The 24,018-nt window shown below is 40.3% G+C and overlaps 1 protein-coding gene across 4 annotated transcripts in view; it reads left to right on the forward strand.

The window, feature by feature from the left end:
• Positions 1-5,212: 5,212 nt before the first annotated feature.
• The window catches only part of LOC143676883 (uncharacterized), a 97,813-nt gene continuing 79,007 nt past the window's right edge, over positions 5,213-24,018 (forward strand). Inside the window, exons 1-3 of one of the 4 annotated variants that reach the window (XR_013172256.1) lie at positions 5,213-5,426; positions 14,977-15,227; positions 16,655-16,835. Coding sequence is in view for 1 of the 4 variants with exons in the window: in XM_077152129.1 (XP_077008244.1) it covers positions 5,239-5,426; positions 14,977-15,130 (342 nt within the window). In the remaining 3 variants the exon portion in view is untranslated. The other 3 variants (XR_013172257.1, XM_077152129.1, XR_013172258.1) reach the window with 3 other exon arrangements.

Below are 24,018 nucleotides of genomic sequence, written 5' to 3' on the forward strand. Positions count from 1 at the left end.
TATTGCTGGGTCGTATGGCAATTCTATATTCAGCTTTTTGAGGAACCGCCAAACTGCCTTCCACAGTGGTTGCACCATTTGACATTCCCACCAACAGTGGATAAGTGTGCCTCTTTCTCCGCATCCTCTCCAGCACTTGTCATTTTCTGTTTTGTTGCAAATTTTTAAATTACAAATGTGACTCATAATATTTCTATTGGACAGCACTGTTCTAGAAGTCTTGCTAAACTTTGCAATGAGGAATTTGAGGAACGGCCTAACAAGCTCTAGAACACAAAGCCCTAATGCCATAAAGACAGTGGTCAGCAATTTTTCCCTTTTACAAGGGATAGACAGAAAATATTTTCCACTGCGTGTGCCATACTGGCCTATTCTGAAACCAGCCATTAGCGCATAAATAAATGGAAGGCCCACCACCGTTCGCTCAACCCCTGCCCTAAGATAATCTACTGTAAGTAATCGCTCCTACCAGCTCAGACTATCAAATTTTCAGGAATTTTGTGAGGCATTTTCATGTTGATAGCTTGAAAGCTACCATCATGAGAGTATTTACACCATGGAAATTAGAAAACACCATGAGTCAGGGCTTTTCTTCCTGGAAAGCTAGTTGAAAAACATTCACTAGCACACCATACACAGTATGTAAAAAATTCAGTTCTACTATATAATTAAAATTATGTTAGTTGTGTACCATCCTTGAGGAAAAACTGGCAAGTCATTCAAATCATTTTCTGTGTTCTGTGCTTCATATGAGGATCAATGGCTAAGAAAAGTTGTAAAAGAACCATGAGCAGAGAGAAGACTTAAACATCTTGAGGCAGTCAAGAGTTGTGGTTGGAGAGTGAGCAAAAGGGAGAGTAGTTTAAGATGAGATGGCAAGAGCCATGAAATTATATGTACATAAGGCCTAATAGCACCCAGTAAGGACTCAACAATAAGTAGTTATTGTTAAATACATATTATTATGCATGATTACCTGGATTCATTTGTAAGCAAATATTACCAAGTAGTTGGCTCTGGTGACACAACAGATAACAGTGACAGTCCTATCTTTACAGAAAGCAGTAATCAAATAATCATATAAATATATAAAATTTAAAACTAATGAATGTTATGACAAAAAAACAAGGACCTCTGAGAAAACACAATAGGGAATCCCAAACTACTATAGACAGTCAGGGACAATTTCCATAAGAAACTGACCTTTGCACTGAATTTGAGGATGAGGAGGAATGGAAAGCACAGGAGACAGCTCAGGTAGCAAGAACAAACTGTACAAAAGTTCTGAGGCAGGAAAAAATTTCTAACAGGTAAAGGAACTAAAAAGTCAATGTGACTGGGCACGACCAAATTATCAGGACGAGCCCTTGATCTTGGGATTCGCCTCTATGAAACTTATTCCTGCAAAAGATATGCTAAGCCTACTTAAAATTAGGCCTAAGAGTTACCCCCCAGAGAACCTACTTTGTTGCTCTAAGCCAACACAGCAAGTGAACTCCCTGTTCTCACCCTGTCATAGGACATGACTACCAAGGGTGTAAATCTCTCTAGCAATGTGGGACAGAAATCCCAGGATGAGCTGGGACCCAGAATCAAGTGATTGAGAAAACATTCCTGACCAAAAACAGGGAGAGAGAAATGAGAAAAAATAGTGTCAGTGGCTGAGAGATTTCAAACAGAGTTGAAAGGTTATCTTGGAGATTATTCTTATGCATTATATAGATATTCATTTTTAGTTTATGGTTTATTGAAGTGGCTAGAGGGGAGTACCTGAAACTGTAGAGCTGTGTTCCAATAGCTTCGTTTCTTGAAGATGACTGTATAATGATACAACTTTTACAGTGTAACTGTGTGACTGTGAAAAATTTGTGTCTGATGCTCTTTTTATCTAGGGTATGGACAGATGAGTAAAAAAAATATGGGTAAAAAAATAAACAAACAATGGGGGAACAATAAATAAATAATTTATTAAAAGGAATTGGGTAGATGGAAATACTAGCTGTGAATGAGAGGGAGGGGTAAGGGGTATGATATATATGAGCTTTTTCTATTTCTCCTTTTTATTTCTTTTTCTGGAGTGATGCAAACGTTCAAAAAAGTTGTCATGGTAATGAATACACAATCATGTAATGATATTGTGAGCCACTGACTGTACACTATGTATCAGAAGTCTGTTATGTTAAGTTTCATCAATTAAAAAACAACAACAACAAAAGAGGAAAGTACCTGAAAGTGTTGAACTGTATTCCAGTAGCCCTGATTCTTGAAGATAATTGGGTAACCATACACCTTTTACAATGTGACAGTGTGTTTGTGAAAACCTTGTGTCTGAGGCTCCCTTTATCTAGGGTATGGACAGGTAAGTAAAGAAATAAGAGCAAAAAGTAAATAAATAATAGGGAGGGATAAGGGGCAAAAAAAAGGGGGGAGATTGAAATACTAGTGGTCAATGAGAGGGAGGGTTAAGGTGTATGGGATGTATGAATTTTTTCTTTTTTTCCTTTTATTTCTTTTTCTACACTGATGCAAACGTTCTAAAAATCATCGTGGTAATGAATACACAATCATGTGAAGAAACTGTAAGCCACTGATTGTATACTTCAGGTGAAATCCATACGTGTGAAAATACCTCAATAAAATATATTTTTAAAAAAAAGTCACTGCGGCTTTTGATTGTATACCACGTATGGAATGTATGTATGTGAAGATTTCTCAGTAAAAATATTTAAAATAAAAATAAAAAGGCAATGTGGAAGAATATTTGCCTGCCATGTGGGAGACCTGGGTTCGATTCCAGGCCATGTACCCAAAAAAAAGTCAATGTGGCAAGAACCAAGTGAGCAAGAGGAAGGAATGCATCAGAAGGGATTGGAGAGGTAGGCAGAAGGCTTATCATCATGCAAAACTTCTCAGTCCATGTTAATATTATTCTAACATCAGTGGGGAAGCCATTAGAGTTTTACATAGAAGGTGACCTGGCTTGATTTAACATTTTTCAGAGATTAGTCTGGGAAGGAATTGTGGCGAGAATGGGGGAGAATAGCAGAAAAGTGGAGATATCAACCAGTAAGCTACTATCCACTAGACTAGCAATGCAGTTGTCAAACTTTTTGGTTCCAGGATAACTTCACTCTTTTCCAAAGTGAGAGCCTCCAAAAGCTTTTGTTTATGTAACTTATATCTATAGATATTTTCAGTATTGGAAACTAAAACTGAGAAATCCTTAAAATGTTAATTCATTTAAAAATAACAATCCAACACATCTAATATATAAAATGAACTCCAAACAGGATAAATTCAAAAAGATATGCACCACACCATGTTACAAGCAAACTGCTGAATGGCAAAGACAAAGATCTCCGAAAGCCACAAAAGAGAAGAAATAAAACACATACAAGGGCACCTGAATAAGATTAAATGCCACTTCTCTTCCAAAACCATAGAGGCAAGGCAGTGCAAAGATAAGTGCTGAAAGCAAAAGAAACTGCCAACCAAGAATTCTATATCCAACAAAATTAAGTCTTTCAAAAATGTGAGATTGATTAAGACATTCCCAAATAACAAAAGCTACAGACTCTGCCACCACTAGGCTTGCCCTAAAAGAAATGCTAATCAGAATTTTCCAAATTGAAGGGAAATCTACCAACACGATTGAAGCCACACAAGGAAACAAAGATCTCTGGTAAAGATAATAGCATGAGTAAATATAAATTTAAACACAAATGATTGCATTTTTGGTCTGTAAACCCACTTCTTACTTCCTATAGGATCTAATAAAAGGCAAATTCACAAAATATAATGATATATCAGTGGTTTGACTCATTATATGGAAACGTAATTTGTGACACGAACTACATCAAGGTGGAGGGAAAAAGGGGTATAGGTATACAGTTTGTGTCTACTCTTTTTTTTTTTTTTCACATGGGCAGGCACTGAGAATTGAACCGAGGTTTCCGGCATGGCAGGCGAGAACCACTGCGCCACTATCGCCCACCCAGCTACTCTTGAATTTAAGATGGTATCAAAGCAAACTAGATTGTTACAGATTTAGGATTTAAGCTCATGGTAGCCAAAAAACGATTATTCAAGAATACACAAATTCACAGAGACACAAAGTAGGAGTGCAGGTTACTAGAAGTGGGGAGCAGGGGTAATGGGGAGTTCATGCAAAATGAGTATAGGGTTTCTGATTGGTGTGAAGATAAAGTTCTAATAGCCTATGGTGGTGAGGATACCTAATACTATGACTAATTCCAATGAATGGTATACTTGGGAGGGGTTGGGATGGGAAGATTTATGTTATATACATCTTCACACAATTAAAAAAAGAAAGAGAAAATGACAAATGCACTACAGATACTGAGTGGGAACTAAGAATGGAGGAGAAAGGGCTCAAGGACACTGTCGCAGCCTAAGGAAAAATTGTTAAATTTCTTGAATTCGATAACTACACATAAGGTGATTACATAAATTAATAACCTTGTTCATAGGAAATTACATAGAAGTATTATGTATACAACTTGCTCTCAAATGTTCAGAAAACAGATGACAGATGAAGGCAAAATGCTAAAATAGTGGATCTAAGGATAAAGAAGGTGGGGTATACTGGAGTACTCTGCATGGGGCTTGTATTTTCTAGGAGCCCAGCTGTGGTCACAGCACTTCCCTTTCAGCCTCTTAAGGTCGGTTCTCCTTGAGGTCAGGGAAGCTATAGGCATTACCGCGGTCCCCAGGGTCTGAGGAGACCCCTGAAACCACGTGGGGAGAGAGAAGAACCGCTAGTCCGCTGTGGCTGAATCCTCTTAATATGGCGGTGGGGGTGAGCACCGGCTCAGTCTCCGGAGGAGGCGAGGACACTCGCTGGGGCGTACGGGAGGGACTTACGTGAACAGCCGAACACCCACTGACCTGGCTCGTTTATGCTGCGGCCGCACTGGCGTCCATGGACCAAGGTGAGCGCAGCCTCCCCGCGCTAGCGGCTTTGGGCAAGTCCTGCACCGCCGCGCGTGAGCTCCATCCTCTCTCCCTCTCGGCTGCGCGTGAGCTCCATCCTCTCTCCCTCTCGGCTGCGCGAGCGCCGCGTCCGCCCTCTCTCTGGGCTGCGCATGCGCCGCGTCCGCCCTCTCTCTCTCGGCTACGCATGCGCCCCGCCCATCCTCCCTCTCGGCTGCACGTGCGCCCCGCCCATCCTCCCTCTCGGCTGCGCGTGCGCCCCGCCCGGCCGTGCAGACCACCGGGATGTCGGCAGGTTCCGCCGCCGCCGCCGCCGCCGCCGCCGCCTGGCCTGCCACCGGGGTTTGCTTGAGAACACCCCAGCGGCTGGCGGCGAGGGATACGCCGTGCGCCCAGAGAGGAGCTGCCGGCGCCACAGGCGCCGAACCGGGTGGTGCAGCTCGGCCCGTTCCTGTCAGCGCCCCATCATACTGGTAAGAGCCCCCTCCGCCGTCCTCCGCTTTCCCGCCCGCTCGGCCGCCCCTCTGCTGTCCCGTGCCGCGTGAGCGGCGGGCGGCATCCTGGGGGAGCAGCCGGGAGCGAAGTGACCTCGGGTGGCCGCGGTCTGTTCCCGGATACCCTTTCGCCCCTTACCTGATGGGTTGTGTAATGTGAGTCTTTTAGGGGGCGTGGGTATACTCGTTCTTGGGGGAAAATCCTGGAGGGTTGGATGTTCGAAAGGCTCCTGGAAAGCGCCGCCCCCTGTCCCCACCTTCGGACGCTTTGTCGCCCCTGCTCCCCGCTCGAGTCCTGCGGAGAGGCGGGGGCACCTCTTCTGCCCTGCGTTTTCTCCGAGGCCCCGAGCGGGTCGCCGCATTACAGCGCGGAGCAGAGACTGGAGGCGAGCACGCCCCGCCCTGAGCACCCATCCCTTTTGTAAGCTCGCGGGCCGAATCCGGGACCCTCGTGCCTTGGAGATCCAGGGATGTGTGGCAGAAGAGCAAGGTGGAATTTGGTTTGAGATCGGCGATGGTTACGTTTGCCGCCTCAGTGGATGGTTTGTACGGAGGTGTGTTCTCTGTTGACAGCTTGTCGCCTTGTGGGTTTAGATGACAGTGCAGAGTTTCGCCACTGCCTTCTTTCCTGGCTTGCGGGTTCTTAGTTGCAAGTATTAAAGAACTCCTGAAACCCAGACGCATGCAAAGGCTTCCCTGACTTTAAAGCCATTTTCTCTCACTTGTGCCATTTAAGCCTCTTTTTAGTACCAGTCCAGTTTTGAGTTAGTTGGTTTCCTTTTCGACCTCTTCCACATTATAGAATCGAGTTTTAATGCGTTGTAGTGTAATCATGTGACTTTTTAACCTAAAGCTCCTTTTCCCTTTTAGTACTGCTTGCTTAAGTGCTTGATGGTCCAGTATCACTGGTGGCCAAATATATTGTAACTTTAGTGGAAACTGTCTTTGGCAATATTCTGTGTGGTGGTGGTGACTTTTTTGTTTTGTGTTTTCTTTCAGGCCTTCGGAATTGTAGTAGGGTTTAATTATAATGGGTGACAATTGGTAATTAGAAAGGATTTTAACAGTCTTTTTGGCCACTCATTTTTCACTTACTTACTATGTTTGTATGTTAATCTTTCCGTATATTAAGTTATCACTTTCTTTGTCAGCATCAGAATTGTTCTTACAAGTTGCCTTTTTTCCCCTCTGAGTAAACCGGCAAGTTATTTTTGTAATTGTTTTGTGGAATGTTTTCAGTTCAGTAAGCTGAAAAAGAAGTCATTTATTTAAGACATTTTAGATGATACATATTTTAAAACATGTGCCAACTGTTCAGCAAAACCAAACAAAACTCTAAAAGATCTAAGCATAAGCATTTCCTGTGTAGAATTACTGTGAGTTGCTCCTTATCTATTCCTTATCTCTCATCCTTAAGACAAAGTTCTGTTATGACTTGTTCATTTTCCCATTTGACTTCTTTTGAGTTAAATTTTGTTATGAAGTTAGACGTTCATTGTTAATGGTCTCAAAACTCTCCCTCAAATTGATTGATCACATATTTAGAACATATTTAAAATGCAGTTCTAAAATGAAGGGTAGGCTTAAACCTACCCTTCTTGCAGCTTGCAACCATGCAAAATATTTAAATGTATTAATGTTCATTCAGATTTTTGTAGAAGCAATTTTTATAAAATTTTCCCAATTGACTTGAATTGAGATATTGTTTTCTTTAGAGAAATCTACCCAGGCTGCTGTATTATAATGGTTTTCCCTCTGCTAGCCGAGGGAAAAGATCTTTGAGAATTTGTGAAATTATGTAATTTATAATTTAGTCTCCATTTTAGATTTTTTAAAAAAACTTTTCCACAATACTCCATATAGACAAATAAGGACAAACCTAAAAGAGAAAGTAATAAAATCAGCAAATGTATTAAAGGCTTATGTATGCCATATACTGTGTCAAACAGGTTATTTCATCATTTATGCCCTCACTATATCTACAAGGTAGGGATTAAATTATGATTCACATTTTAAAGTTGAGGAGACTAGCCTTCAGCAAATTTAAGGAATTTGCCCTACACCAGTAGATGGTAGATGAGGTGGCAAATTTGAGAAGCCAACTGAGGTCTATCACATCAAAAGTCTGAGCTTTTAACCATTATAACATGTCATCTTCATGCAGGCATGGGGGGGGCACACAAAAAAGTAGGGATGCATATGTTCACCCAACACAGATTCTTTAACCCAAAGTTCCCTCAAACCAGCCAAGAAAACCTTGGTCACAATATCTGGCTTGCTCTTTTCTTAGGCTCTGTCCTGTCTTGATAATTTGGCCCAATAGTTCCCTTTTTCAAATTTAAAATTGGGGATCAGCCTTATCCCCAACACTCCTTTCCTTTAATTCCATTTTCCACTATGTACTGGAGTTGAATTTCCTGCTAAATTGCATAATAGGTGAAAAAAGGAAGCAGTAATTTACAATGAAAGCCTGATGGATCTAGAAGGGCCCACCGTAACAGGCTTCTTTGGGGGAAACTTTAGCATGTTAACTTACATAAATTTTAGGGTGTTATGTGTCCCTCTCAAAGTCAGAGTAGCATTAAAAGTACATATTCCAGCAACCAAAAATATAAGTAATTCAATATCAAGAGGAGTCTCACAAAGATTATTAAAACAAGTCTAAAGCATAATCCACAGAATGCTTCTTAGAAAAGCTATATTCCTCTCAACCCCTAGCTCCCATACTCAATCTGTCCTGAACCATCAAATGGTCTGACACTGCTCTAGCTGGGATTCCTCCCTTTCAATCTCTGTTTGCCAAGGTTGGTTTGTCAACCTTGTTTGATACACATCCTTTAGTCTAATTTCTCTTGTGCTCCATTCTTTGAAAGAAACATCAAAGAAGCTCAATGTTACAAAATTTATATTTTGACTAGTGCATTTCCTAATATAACTTATGTAGATAGTTTGCTTGAACACCATAAGTACTTGGAATCTCAGGTAGGACGAGATTTTGTTGGTTTGTCCAGAGTGATGCCCTGATGAATCCCAGAGTGATTTGATCAGTGAGTGGAAAAGTATTTGCAAAGCCCCCTTTGGGGAATGATGAGAATGGGGAGAAATTCAACTTCCTCAAGTTGAATTCTTGAGATTCTCACAAGCAGTGTGGACAACCAAAGCTATAGGCTGAGCCCCCAGTCTTGGGGTTTGTTCATGTGAAACTTAACCCCACAAAGGATAGGTCAAGTCTACTTAAAATTTAGGCCTAAGAGTCACCCACAAGAAAAAAAAAAGCTCAAAATCCCTCATAATTAGGGATCAGGGAGGGGGACTCATGAAAGTAACAATGATCACTCATTAATAACCCGTGTATACTGTGTGGTGTGACAGTGGCTCAGTGACAGAATTCTCACCTGCCATGCTAGAGATCTGAGTTCAATTCCCAGTGCCTGCCCATGTATTAAAAATAAATAAATAAATAACTCATGTATACTAAGGAGGACACATAAAAGTAGGCAAAGTAGGCATTGAGGTATATTGCTACAATGTTCCCCAGGTTAAAACTTAAAAAAAAGAAAAGAAAAGAAAAATAATTTCTCTACTCCAATCATCTTTCTAATCAAGATTCTAAGACAAAGACAGGAGGCAAAAACCAAATCAAATTTGAAATTGTTCCAAACCTGTGAATAGAACCCATAGAACTCCTCACTTGCAGTCCCCGGACCACTAGATAACTGTATTGCGTTAAGTAGAACTAAGAAGAGACATGGTCTCCTGAACTCAAACATGTGTGGCCTCCATACCAGGGTTTTCTGGAAGACCACCTGCTGCTGAAAGGTTATCTTCTAAGTGCAGACAAGGGTGTTCCCCACCCTAATGCAAATGGGGCCTGAAGCACAGCAAAGAAAAATATCTCAGCTTCTTAGATAATCACCCTCCCTCTCCAGCTCTGTGCTTCACACTTTGCAAATGGCCTTGTTTCTTTTCCATTTAATCAATTGCAGTATGCATTTATTCTCTTGTTTTGCAACCCACTATAGAGATATTACTTGAATAAGTCTTAGTGAATTGGAAAGAGGTAAAAAGGAATCAGTTAAAAACTTATTAGAAAGACATGCTTTCCCTTTGCTGATCTCAAATCTTCATGTACTTTGAATAAACTAAATTCTCTCTTTTCTTATATAGAAGAAAATAAAGAAGTGTTGCTCAAAAACATAACTAAAAGATCCCTTCTTAGCCAGTGTATTTCCATCAGGAAGAAAACTCCTATTGTTGTGAAAGAACACTGTTTTGCAGTGAACACTCCAACTCTCCATCAGTAGCCTGTGTCAACATGGCAATGAAGTTACCACAGCAACACTGATGTTTTTGTCTTCCTCCTTGTTTATTTCAGTTGTTTTACAAATGTTATTCAGATTCTGGTAAGACACAGCAAGACAGACAAAAAATAGTGTCCAGAGTTATCAGCGAAGAAACTGATGTAAAATGGGCTCACTTGATTTGTCTGAGGTGATATAATTAAGTCAAAATAGAGCACTGAGATATATATATATATAAAGTTACTTAGGCCAAACCTTCTGTGACATTAGTACTTTTTTAGCTGGAAAGAACAGAAACTTGACAGGATTAGTTATAGATATTATATTTATTATATTTGTGAATATAAATGGGAATCTGCAGATGGGGCAGGCCACTAGGGCTCTTAAATAAGGACTTCAGTGGAAGAGAAGAGGAAAGAGGGGGCAGAGAGGGGAAGGGAGAAAAGGAGGGAGGAGAAGAGATGGGAAAGGAGAATAAGTGGGTAAGCAGACAGAGATGGGGAGCAGGGGGGTTGGGGGACAGAGGGACAGAGAGGAGAGAAAGAGAGGTGGGGAGAGGGCTTGGTGAGCATAGCTGAGCAACACTGTACTTTGAACAGGGAGGGGCATAAGACATTTATAGTAGAATAAGAATATAATCTGTCAGGAGTAAAGTGCTGGCAGGAGGTAAGGGCAGGCTCACCCATAGATGGCCTGGTCAGAACTTTGGGGGTTCAGCGGGCAGATCCCTGAAAAAAAAGCCTTCCTAATCCTACTTAGGAAAGGCACATTTCCCTCAGTAGCCAGAGCCTTCCAGAGCACTTCAGGCTGAATTAGAGTAGCTGGAAGAGGAGTAACAAGGTTTCATCTAGACATAAAGAGAAATGAACTCATAGCTGGCTTCTCTGCCTCACAGGAGTGATAAGAGCCTTTGCAATTTAAAGTCAGAAAGACCTTAGCAAGTCCATTGTGAGGAAGTGTCTTGGCTGGCAGTGAGGTGAGAACACAACTACAAGGAAAGCTGCAAGGGCCTGGATGGTTCAGTGTGCACCACTCACATATGCTGTCTGCTGTGTGTCAGAAGACACTGACATTATGGGGCCTGTGGGGTGAGGGGGGGTGTCTCACTAACAACACCACTCCATATAAAGACCCTTTAAGTGCTTTTATCACTTCTCCCTTATGTAATAAAAAAGTTAGTTACGAACTAATGTCAACACACAGGAACGTAGAGAGAATTGGAGACTGTAAGAAATATTCCTGTGCCTAATGTGTACCTTGTGCCAGTTTGAAACTCTTATCTACCCCAGAAAAGCCATGTCCTTTAATCCTCACTCAATATTGCTGGGTGGGTTCTTTTTCATTGTTTCCATGTAGCTATGACCCATCCAAGTGTGGGTGGTAACCTTTGATAAGATGGTTTCTTTCCATGGAGATATATGCTCCCTCATTCAAGATGGGGTTGTTTACTACTTTTTGGAAAAAGCTTTAGAGCCCATGCAGCCAGAGACCTTTATAGATGAGGAAGGAAAACAAGAAGCTGGTAGAGAAAGCTAACAGACACTACCATTTGCCCTTTGAGCTGAGAGAGAAACCCTGAACTTCATCAGCCTTTCTTGAGTGAAGATAGCCTCTTTTTGGTGCCTTAATTTGGACATTTTCATGCCCTTGGAACTGTAAACTTGCAACTTAATAAATTCCCCATTTTAAAAGCTGTTCCATTTTTGGTATATCACATTTCAGCAGCTTACTAACTAGAACATACTAGATGTAACAATCTAACATTTTCCCATACATTTCATAGAACTTTCACTTGAAAAAAAAATGTTCAAATAAAATGGAAAACCCACCTCCCCACAATCCCTAACCTAATCTCTCCCTCCCTGGAGAAACTATCATTAAGTAGGTACATATCCACCTATGCTTTTTTGTTTATTAAGTGTGTGCACCCACAAGTAATAGATATTCAAGTATTTTGTGTATTTGTAAAATTTACAAGGAGTTCATATCTTTTTGTCACTTGTTTTCTTCTATACAATATATGAATTTATCTATGATGATGCTTATAGGTCTCGTTCATTTGTGATAATCTATTACATTGGATGAAGTTATCAAAAGTTATTAATCTATTTACTACTAAATGGAATAGAAGTTATTTTTTATAATTTTTCACCATAACCAATGATACACTAGACATTCTTGTACACATTTCCTCTAGTGCAGTGCAATTAGTTCCTCCAGGGTATTCACTTATTCAGTACAACAATTGGTGATAGGGCATGCATATTCTCATTTAGACACTGACAAAGTATTCCAAGTGCCTAATACATCAGTTTTCACAAGCTGCACCAAAATGCTCATTCCTCTTGGTGAAGGACATAGTGCTCCAACCAGAACAGTACAGGTATTTTTGGTAATTCAGAGAGCCTTATGTTCTCCTCCCCTCTCCTCAGCTCACTCTCTGTGTAGCCTTGGGTGACATGACTTCTCTGTCTCCTTCCCCATAGGTAAGCTGGGGGGTAGTACTTCTATTGGCAATTACATAACTTTATGGTTAGGTACAGTGTCTGGTACCTAAGAATGCACAGCAAGTATCCATTTGCTAAAAATTAATCTCCTCCAGGCTATAGAAACCAAGATGCTTTTGGAGTGGTTGAGGGGGTACAAAAATGGTTACATTTTAAGAATGAGGTAACAAATAGTCATTGTCAACGTTTCTCCCATGCAATGATATAGCTTCACAAAAGAACAAAGAAAAGTATCATGGGAATAAGAGCCTAGGTCTCATTGAAGGAAATTGCAATATGTCCTGCTTAATTTATGCTCCAGGACTTTGTATGGACTCTTTCTTCCTTCTGTGCACTGTCTTTATTTTTTTTTATAATGCAAAGAATGCTTCATAAGGGTTCTTTGAAAAAAATTCCCCAAGGAACCCAGTGTGACAAAGAAACCTGAAAGGCAACACCTACTGCTTTGCATTAAACCTCCAGAAGGCTCCTGATTGCCCTTCATAGACTCAGTAAAAGTTCTGACACATCCCTATGGGCACCACATTTCTCTAGAGGCCAAAGGAATGAAAAAACACAAAGGCTTTCTCTCTAGGACATTAGCAGAGAATGCCAGCACTTGAAATATGAGTGGGAAGGAACTCAAGATGGAGAGAAAGATGGGGAGAGGGAGAGAGGGAGAGAGAGAGAGGGAAAGCAAGTTGCAACTAAGAGCATGAAAAAGCTGAATACTTATGTTCCTATCTAAATAGGGAAACCTAGGGATATATTTTCCCTGAAAAAGTGAATAAATGGATCACCTGCACCGATAATGCATACTTTTTTTTTAACAAGAAAGAAAAGCACATTAAGTAGATGCCCAGAGGTACAGTTGCTTAGGAATCCTGAACAGGAGACAAAAATAGGCTGTCAGTTTATTTGGCCATTGATAAATGTGTTGGAGGAAATGAATCTGGGCATGTTAGGATTTAGAAAAAGAGAAAAGTCCTGTGAGTCACAGTGTCTAACGTGGTTGATGTTCCTTCCTAACACAGAGGAATTTAACAGTGAGTAAAGATCCTGATGGGAAAGGTCAAAATAAGCATTTCAGGTACCGTGCTCTTTATGTCAACCCTCATTCCTCCAAATCTAGCAGGATGAAAGTCTCCAAGCCTAAAAGTGTAAGACCAATTAGCCAGATGGATAAGACATTAAGACAGATTTGTTCCCTAGTTCAGTAAAATCTCATTAATTCAAATCCCATTTGATAAGGTGAGCCAAACACTAAAATGAAATTTACAATATAGGGCAAGCTGTGAAGAACATGGACTCAAGTAAAAATGACCTATAATACCTAGCCTGTATCCTGTAATTGTTATATGATTAAGTTAATTAACTTCCCTAAACTTCAGTCTTCTCACATATAAAGCAGGGATTTTTTTTTAACTTTTTTTATTAATTAAAAAAAATTAACAAGCAAAACATTTAGATATCATTCCATTCTATATATACAATCAGTAATTCTTAATATCATCACATAGTTGCATATTCATCATTTCTTAGTACATTTGCATCGATTTAGAAAAAGAAATAAAAAGACAACAGAAAAAGAAATAAAATGATAATAGAGAAAAAAAAACTATACATACCATACCCCCTACCCCTCGCTTTCATTTACCATTATTTCAAACTGAATTTATTTTAACATTTGTTCCCCCTATTATTTATTTTTATTCCATGTGTTCTATTCTTCTGTTGATATAGTAGCTAAAAGGAGCATCAGATATAAGGTTTTCACATTCACAGAGTCTCATTGTGAAAGCTCTATCATTGTTCAATCATCATCAAGAAACATGGCTACTGGAACACAGCACTACATTTTCAGGCAATTCCCTCCAGCCTCTCCACTACATCTTGAACAACAAGGTAATATCTACTTAATGCGTAAGAATAACCTCCAGGATAACCTCTCAATGACTCTGTTTGGAATCTCTCAGCCATTGACACTTTGTCTCATTTTACTCTTCCCCCTTTTGGTAGAGAAGGTTCTCTCAATCCCTTGATGTTAATTCTCAGCTCATTCTAGGGTTTTTCTCAGTTCTTTGATGCTGAGTCTCAGCTCATTCCAGGATCTTTGTCCCATGTTGCCAGGAAGGTCCACACCCCTGGGAGTCATGTCCCACGCATAGAGGGGGAGGGTGGTGAGACTATAAAGCAGGGATTTTAATGGTACCTTTTTAGTTATTGAACTTTGTATGAAGGCTCTATTGAACAGTGTCTGTTCAATGTTTATCATACCTCCTGGCATCTCTAGAGAATATTCAATAAATAGTAGCTATTATCCTTAAGAATAATCATTGGAATAATTCAAGTCATAGAAGTGTAGATCCTTAAGCGACCTTAGGAAACATCTGGTGCAGCTTCTCAATCTACAGATGGCAAAAGGGGTCCAGGCAGGTTCCATAACATGTCCCATGTTTCTAAGCCACATGCCTCATATCTCCCAATGACCTTCACCTGGGAACCTCTGCCATTACTGAATCTCAGCATGCTAGCACCATATGGCAAAAAGTATTAGAAAGAACATTATATCTTCATTAAATCAAGGCCATATAGTGTTCCACTTAGAAGTGCTTGGTAAGCAGCTAGTTCAAGGTATTATAGCACTTAAAATAAACAAAGATGCTTCAAAACAGAACATGAAAGAAAAGAAAAAAAACAATGCAGACCTGCTGATGCAGGGAACCATTTTTTCTTTCACAGGTTCCCCTCAGTAGCATTTGGCTTTTACTCAATTGTTCTGCCTCGTGAATCTAAACTTGCTTTGGGGAAAAGAAAAAGTAGAAGAGAAGAGAAAGCCAAGCAAAGGATGGAAAGGGGCAAGAAGGGTAGAAAGCCACAGAACAGGCTCTGCTGAGGATTCGGCATCATATCACCAACATGAGAGCCTCTGGAAGCTGACAGCCTGAAGTGGCAGCAGCAGTATCAGACTGATTTCACTACTGTTTTGGCTGGTACAGTAAGACCCCTACTCAATACCTACACTCCAGATCAATGCAGCTGTACTTTAAAATATACAATTAAATGTTATTTGATTGATTTTGCTTTTTAATTAAAATATTCTTTGCTTGACAACCTTAGGACATTTTTTCATTTGGTTCAGTTTTATCTACTTGTTAGATAATGGGATTGGAAAAATCAGTGAAATTATCTTGCAAGGTTGAATTTGAACAATTCATGCCTCAGTCAAGGTCTTCAGTGTGTGTTCACACCATGTGCCTATGGCATTGAATTTAACTGGAATTCAACTTGTACTGGTTTCTACTTTAAACAACAACAGAAATAGTCTCTCCTTCCTCCTTTTTGTCCCCTCCCTTGCTTCCTTTGAGGGGATCTAAAACTAATTGAAACAGTTATTAATGAGAGCCACATGTGTGGTCTTAAAGGTTGTATTAGGGCTAACATACAATCATTTTCTAAATAGATTTCTTTAAGTATGTAATAGCCCTACCCCTCCCACCACCAAAAAACACCCACCAAAATTGATACATCAATGCCTTTTTCCGCATGCTGACAGGCACGTCTTGGACCTTTAGGCCCCTGTGAAACTGAAGCCTTGACTACACATAGGCTGCCAGCTTCTTACAAGCCATGCCAGCCTCCTGCGTTCTATTAGGGCTGCTCATGGCCAGGAAAAAAGGGAAAACAAATGTAGCTAATGAGCTGGGAAGATAATACACTTGTAAGAGTCAGCACAGAGATTAGATGTTCTCTATTCTTAGCGCTCAAAAAAAGAATGCCTTTTCCCCACAAACATTCACACTACTGCTGGTAGCATTCTGGGTTTCTTTCTTTTCTTTTTTTTTTTACAAGTCCAGACATCATAGTACCAGGTTTAAAGAAATGGTGCAACAACTCTTTAACCACACGGTAGAACCTTATGTCTAGGTCATCCATGGATGAAGTCTCTTGATCTTAAGAGCTGCATCTGGATGAGTGAGAAACATCATAGTGCAAAGAGGAGGGTGCAGCGAAAAAGAAGCCTATTCTACAGCATGTTATAGTTGTATGCCTGCCCCCACAGAGACATCACATTCCTATGGGCCTTTCTGTTATCTTTTTTATTCCATTGATGAAATGAGTCATTAGAATTCAGTAGTATCTGTTCAAGGAAGTATAACTAAAGATGCTAACAGCATGGCTGGATTCTATTGGACTTGATTGCAAGGCATGTAAATACAGGCATAAGTACAAATTCCAGCCGGATCTCCTGGCAGTCATTTGGTTTATGGAATAATGCTCCAGACCAGAACAACTGATACCTGATGATTGTAGTAAACCCCAGTTGTTTTGACTTACCCAGTTTATTAGTTCCCTGGTGCTGCCTAACAAATTATAAGGTAGTGGATGGCTTAAAGCAACAGAAATTTATTTCTCACAGGTCTGGAGGCCCAGAGTCTGAAAGCAACGGGTTGGCTGTGTTAGTTTCTCCTGGAAGATCTGAGGGAGAATCCATTCCATGCTTGTCTCCTAGCTTCTGATGGCTGCAGCAGTCTTTTGTGGTCCTTGGCTTTTAGAGGACTCTGATTCCCATAATCAGAATGATACTGCCAATCCATGGGGTGAGTTGGCAAACGAGATAGTCAATGGAGCTGAAGGAATACAGACTGTGCAACAGGACTGGATACAAGAGATAGTCAAAATATTACCATTTGATTCTTCTAATGCTTCACTTGTACGATGCCAGGCTCTGAGGGATAATGTTTTTGAAACCTTTATGGAGTTTTGTGGAAACAGGAGGTATGGAGATGTTGGGTGGTTGTTGTTAGATACACTGTATACATTAATGAGTGGAAGGGATGGGCTTAAGGCCTCAAATGAGAAGCTTACTCGAGGCCTCACAGATGTAAATGTTTTTATGAATGTCCTGAAGAAAAATCTTATTTTCTGTAGCTGTAGACTTGAGATTTCCAAAAATCAGACTCAGAATCTTATTGTTAGTGCAGCAACGTTACAATGTAAATGAAATCTCAGTCTTGCTTGGTGTCTGCCATAAAAGTGAGGGCACTGAATAGGACCCTTAAAAATGGGATGGTGACATATGGATTGATAATGATGTTGATGGAGAGGTTGAAACCCTAGGTCATGCTGAGTCTTCTCTACATAACCCTGTCATAGTTTGCCCCGAGGATATAGCCATCCCACCTCCAGCCTGCCCTGAGGAGTTGGCCACCCAACCTCTACCTAAAGGATTAGCCCTAGAGTGATTAATCTTATTTCACCAGATGAAGGTGCAAATGAATGCCCTGAAGCAAATGGTTTGGAAGATACTTCTAATTCTATTCATGATCCACCCCCACTACCCCTCATTTCTTACAGCCCTATAACTAGACTAAAGTCCTAACAGGCCCCTAAAGATGAGGCATAAAGTATCACCCATGAGGAGGTACATTATACTCCAAAAGAACTGTGTGATTTTTCCAATGTATATAGACAGAAATCAGGGGAATATGTGTGGCAATGGATTTTAAGGGTGTGGAACAATGGTGGGAGGAATATACAGCTAGATCAGATTGAGTTTATTGATACAGGCCCAGATAAGCAGAGATTTTGCATTCAATGTTATATAGCTCAAGGAGTTAGAAAAAGCATTAACAGTTTGTTTGGATGGTTGGCTGAAACATGGATCAAAAGGTGGCTGACATTACTTGAGGTTGCAATGCCAGAACTGCCCTGGCATAAAGTAGATGAGGGATCCAGAGGCTTAGGGAGATCGGAGTGTTAGAGTGGATTTATCATGCAAAGCCTGCTCTTACACCCCAGAAATGTCTGGAGATGCACCTTTTATCAGAACTGTGAGAAATAAATTTGTGAAGAGCTCTATTGTTGCACTTCTCTGTAGGTCAGATTTTATTGTGGGAACTGTTGTCACTGAGCTGGAATCCTTAAACATAACAGGGATGACCAGATCCCAAGTTGGAAGAAGCCAGGTGGCAGCACTTAATTACCAAAGACAAGGTGGATGTGGATACGTTAGTAGACAGCAGACTCAAAGCAGGAGTCAAAATAATCTGACTCATGGAGTCTTGTGACATTGGCTAGTAAATCATGAGGTACCTAGAAGTACAATAGATGGGCAGTCTAATAAATTCTTGTTTGAGCTATATAAACAAAAGAGTTCTAGGTCAAGTGGACAGAAATCTAACTTGAATTACTAAAAGAGTCACTGTCTCTTAATTAATTTCCAGACTTTAGACACTTTACAGACCCAGAGCCCTTTGAATGAGGGGGAGGCCAGGTTCCTTTGGGGGAGGACCCTGTTACACTGTCAGAAATTTATACTGATAATCTTCCTCCAAGCCTTCCCCAAGGAGACTGATCACATTTTACCAGGGTAACTGTGCATTGTGGAAAAGGAAATGATCAGATATTTAGGAAATTATTGGACACTGGGTCTAAAAGTGACATTAATTCCAGGGGACTCACAATGTTACTCTGGTCCACCAGTCAGAGTGGGGGCTTATGGAGGTCAGATGATTGATGGAGTCTGCAGGGACCTTGATCATTTCTCCCTCCTATGAGACATCAAACCATTATATTGTTATCATGTTGATTGGACCTATTAAGCAAGAAATAGCAACTACTCTAAACGTATTACTTAGGCATTTATCTATCAGAGGATGGGAGATAAATCCAACAAAAATACAAGGGCCTTCCACCTCAATGAAGTTTCTAGGTGTCCAGTGGTGTGGGACATGTTGAGATATCCCTTTTAAGGTGAAGGATAAGTTGCTGAATCTGGCCCCTCCTATGAACAAAAGGGAGTCACAATGCCTAGTTGGTCTCCTTGGATTTTAGCAACAACATATTCCTCATTCTTCATATTCAACATATTCCTCCTTTGGGTGTGCTATTCTGGCTCATTTATCAAGTGACCAGAAAAGCTGCTAATTTTGTGTGGGAACCTGAATAAGAAGAGGCTCTGTGACAGGTCCAGGCTGCTGTACAAGCTGCTCTGCCACTTGGACCATATGATCCAGTAGATCTAATGGTGCTGGAAGTGTCAGTGGCAGATAGAGATGCTGTCTGGAGCCTTTGGCAGGCCCCTATAGGAGAATCACAATGCAGACCTTTTGGATTTTGGAGCAGAGCCTTACCATCTGCTCAGATAACTACTCTCTTTTTGAGTAACAGCTTTTGGCCTGCTACTGGGCCTTAGTAAAGACTAAATGCTTAACTGTGGGCCACCAAGTTACCATGAGACCAGAGTTGCTTATCATGGCCTGGGTATTGTCTGACCCACCAAGCCATAAAGTTGTGCATGTGCAGCAGCATTCCATCATACAATGGATATGGTATATATGAGACAGAGCCAGAGAAGGTCCTGAAGGCACAAGTAAGTGACATGAGGAAGTGGTCCAAATGCCCATGGTCTCCACTCCTGCCACATTACCTTCTTATTCTCAGAACAGAGCTATGGCCGCTTTGGTTGTTTCTTACAGTGAATTGACTGAGAAAGAGAAACTTGGGCTTGCTTTACAGATGGTTCAGCATGATATGGAGATACCACCTGAAAGTGGACAGCTGCAGCATTACAACCCCTTTCTGGGGTGTTCTTGAAGGACAGCAGTGAGAGGAAATCCTCCTAGTGGGCAGAACGAGCAGTGCACCTGGTTGTTCATTGTGCTTGGAAGGATAACTGGCAAGAGGTGATGTTGTATACTGACTCATGGGTTGTTGCTAATGGTTTGGCTGGATGGTTAGGGACTTGGTAAGACCATAATTGAAAAATTGGTGACAAAGAAGTCTGGGGAAGAGGTATGTGGATAGACCTTCCTGAGTGGGCTACAAACATGAAGATATTTTTGTCCCATGTGAATGCACACCAGAGGGTGAATTCTGCAGAAGAAGGTTTTAATAATCAGGTGGATGAGATGACCTGTTCTGTGGATACCAGCTTCTTTCCCCAGCAACTCCTGTCATTGCCTCATGGGCATGAGCAAAGTGGTCATGGTGATAGCGATGGAGGTTATGCATGGGCTTAGCAACAAGGACTTCCACTTACCAAGGCTGACCTGACTATAGCCACTGCTAGTGCCCAAGCTCCCAGCAGCAGAGATTCACACTCAGCTCCTGATATGGTAACATTTCTCTAGGTGACCAGCCTGTTACATGGTGGCTTGTTGAATATATTGGACAACTCTCTTCATGGAAGGGGCAGTGATTTGTTCTAACTGGAATAGACACATCCTCTGGATATGGGTTTGCTTTCCCTGCACACAATGCTTCTGCCAAAACTACAATCCATGGATTTACAGAATGCCTTATCCATCCTCATGGTCTGATCAAGGAACACACTTCATGGCAAATGACATGCAGGGATGGGCACATGCTCATGGAATTCTCTGGTTTTACCATGTTCCTCATCATCCAGAGGCAGCTGGATTGATAGAACAGTGGAATGGTCTTTTGAAAAATCAATTATGGTGCCAACTAGGTGGCAATACCTTGAAGGGCAGGGGTAATGTTCTCCAGGAAGCATCCACTGTATGGTGCTGTTTCTCTCTTAGCCAGGATCCATGGGTCCAGGAACCAAAGGGTGGAAATGGGAGTGGCACCACTCACTATTACCCCTAGTGATTCACTTGGAAAATTTTTGCTTCCTGTCCCTGCGACCTTGAGCTCTGCTGATCTACAGGTTTTAGTTCTAAAAGGGGGAGTGTTCCCACCAGTAGAAACAACAATGATTCCATTGAACTGGAATCTAAGACTGCTACCTGGTCACTTTGGGCTGTGCATCAAGTGAAGTTGTTACCTTCAACAAGCTGAAGGTAAAGGGAAGATGGAATGGGTAGTGGAAGAAGGTAGTGATAAATATGAAGTTTGACCATGTGATCAGTTACAGAAATGAGGACTGTAATGATGTTTTGTTCATGTTATAGTATTTAAGTTGTAAGATATCAAGTTTAAGGATGAATATTACCCAAGGACTCGTGCCCTATTCTGGGGAGATTTAATGTGTTTCCAGTTGTATGTAGGACAGTCAAGTATTGTTAGGTGAGGAAAAAAATTGTCTTTTATTGTTTTCTATTTAGAAATTAAGTATGGTTTAAGGTGATGTATATAGCTGCCAAGTTGACAGGGGGTGGACTGTCATGATCAGGTTCATATGTCAAGTTGGCCAGGTTGTGGTACCCATTTGTCTGGTTGGGCAAGTGCTGGTTTGCCTGTTGCTATGAGGAAATTTCATAAAATTAAATCATATTCACATTGGCTGCATCCACATCCACAAGTGATCTCATTTGTAATCAGCCAAGGTGTGTGTCTTCTGGAATGAGTGATGTTTAATCTAATCAGTGGAGGCCTTTTAACAAGGATTCAGAAGAGGCAGGCTCTCTTCCTGCTTCAGCCGGCAAGCCTCTCCTGTGGAATTCATCCAGACCCTCCATCAGAGTCATCAGCTTTATAGTCTGCCCTATGGATTTCGGTGGACTGTACATTCCTATCATTATGTGAGACACTTATAAATTTTATATTTATGGATATTTCCTGTTGATTCAGTTTCTCTAGAGGACCCTAACTAATACACATACTAACCTATGTTTGAATTCCAGGTTCCTCCAATTACTAGTTGTAGCCTTTTGCAAATATTGGTAAATTCTTTAAGACTCAATTTTCTTCATCTGCAAGATGGACATAATAATATTTACCTTGTGGGTCTATGTAGCACTTAAAGGCAATGCATATGGAATTTAGTATAGAGCCTGGCGCATAGGTGATGTATGATAAATGGCAGCTGCTATAGTTTATACAAATATGTAAATAGATTATAACCTAACTCCAGAGCAGGGTCAGGAAACTTTTTCCATAAAGGGCTAAATATAATACATTGCAGGGTTTGCAAGGGCAGATGGTCTGTTACAACTGCTCAACTCTGCCACATGAAAGAAGCTTTAGAAAGTATATTTAAAAATGGGTTAGCTGTGTTCCAAAAAACTTTATTTTCCAAAAACAGGCTGTTAGCTGGATTTAGCCCCTGGGCTGTAGTTTGCTCATACAAGGAAACTGAGTCTTATAATCTCTATGTCTCTAATTGCTAATAGTATTTTATTTGTTTTCTTTTTGATGGTGGTCTTTGAATTTCCTAGGGCAATGGAGAGTCCCATATTGGAAGACTAAATTCTATTTAGGGAATATCTGCAGGAACCATTTTTCATATGGGACAAAGGTCTGTCTATGGAAAAATAACATGAAAATGCACAAACATGTTTCAAGGATGATAGTGGAAGATAGCAGGAAGAAGTGGGGTTTTTTTTTCTATGTTGCATGGTGGAGACATATTTCATTCTTTTTCCTTGTGAGTTCCTGTTATTGTAGCATCATTTGTAGAAGTTTTGTTTGTATGCTTGCTTGTTTGTTTTGGGAAGGGCATAGTCTGAGAATTGAACCTGGGTCTCCCACATGGTAGGAGAGAATTCTACCACTGAATTATTCCTGCACCCCATAGGAGAAGTGGTTTTGAGTACAATTTATTGTGGAGGCAGGGGCTGCATTTGACCCATCTATATGGCCATTTTAAAGAGATCTTTTGTAAGTGAATTCAGTAATTGAATCACTTCATTCACTACACCATTCTTTTTGGCCCTACTAATATGTCTCTGAGGCTATAGGGCAGTTAATGATTGCATGCAATGTTGGAAAATGCCTACTGGGGATTCAGAACACAGATATTCCTGAAAAAGTTGGATAGCTATGTTGAGTAATTTGTGTAATGTGCTCCCAATGCCTTATGAAATTAGGCTGTTAACAGTGAATTTGTCATATGTGTCCTTTATCATGTTGGGTAAATTTCCTTCTATTCCTGTTTTACTAAGTTTCTTTTTTACCAAGAAAGGATACTGCATTTGGTCAAATGTCTTTTTTGCATGAATTGAGATTATAATATGTTTTTCCCTCTAATGTATTAATCTGATGTATTACATTGTTTTCTTATATTGAGAAACCCTTGTATAAATGGGATAAATACTACTTGATCATGATGTATAATTCTTTTAATGTGCAGTTGGATTTGACATACTACTATTTTGTTGAGGAATTTGTATCTATATTCATAAGAGAAACTGGTCTGCAATTTTTTTTCTTATATTATCTTTATCTATCTTTGTCATTAGGGTGATGTTGGTCTCATCAAGTGAGTTATATAGTGTGCACTGTTCTTCAACTTTGGGAAGAGTTTGAGCAGGATTGGTGTTAATTAATCTTGTAATGTTTACTGGGTATTGCTTCTTGGAGGGTTTTTTGATGACTGGTTCAATCTCTTTTTTTGGAATTTGTTGAGGTCTTCCATTTCTTCTAGAGTCAGTTGATGCATTTCACATGTTTCTAGGAATTTGTCCATTTTAGTTTGGTTGTTTGATTAATTGGCATATATTGTTCATGATATTCTCTTGTTATCCTTTGTAGTTCTGAGGGTTCTGTAGAATGCTCCCTTTTATTTCTGATGTAATTTATATTTTTTCTTTTCCTTGTCATTCTAGTTAATGGTTTGTTAACTTTAATGATCTTTTATGAAAATTAACTTTTGCTTCTGTTAATGCTTTCTATTGACTTTTTCCTCCATTTAATTTATTTCTGCTAAGATCCATGTAATTTATGTCCTTCTGTTGGCATTGGGTTTAATTTGCTGTTATTTTTCTAGTTCCTGCAGGGGTGTCTTAGTTCTTTGATATTACCTCTTTTTTTTTCCAATGTAAGCATTTAGAGCTATAAATTTCCCTCTCAGAACTGCCTTTGCTACCTAAGTTT

Source organism: Tamandua tetradactyla, chromosome 3 (assembly GCF_023851605.1).
Source record: "Tamandua tetradactyla isolate mTamTet1 chromosome 3, mTamTet1.pri, whole genome shotgun sequence".
Lineage (NCBI taxonomy): Eukaryota > Metazoa > Chordata > Mammalia > Pilosa > Myrmecophagidae > Tamandua > Tamandua tetradactyla.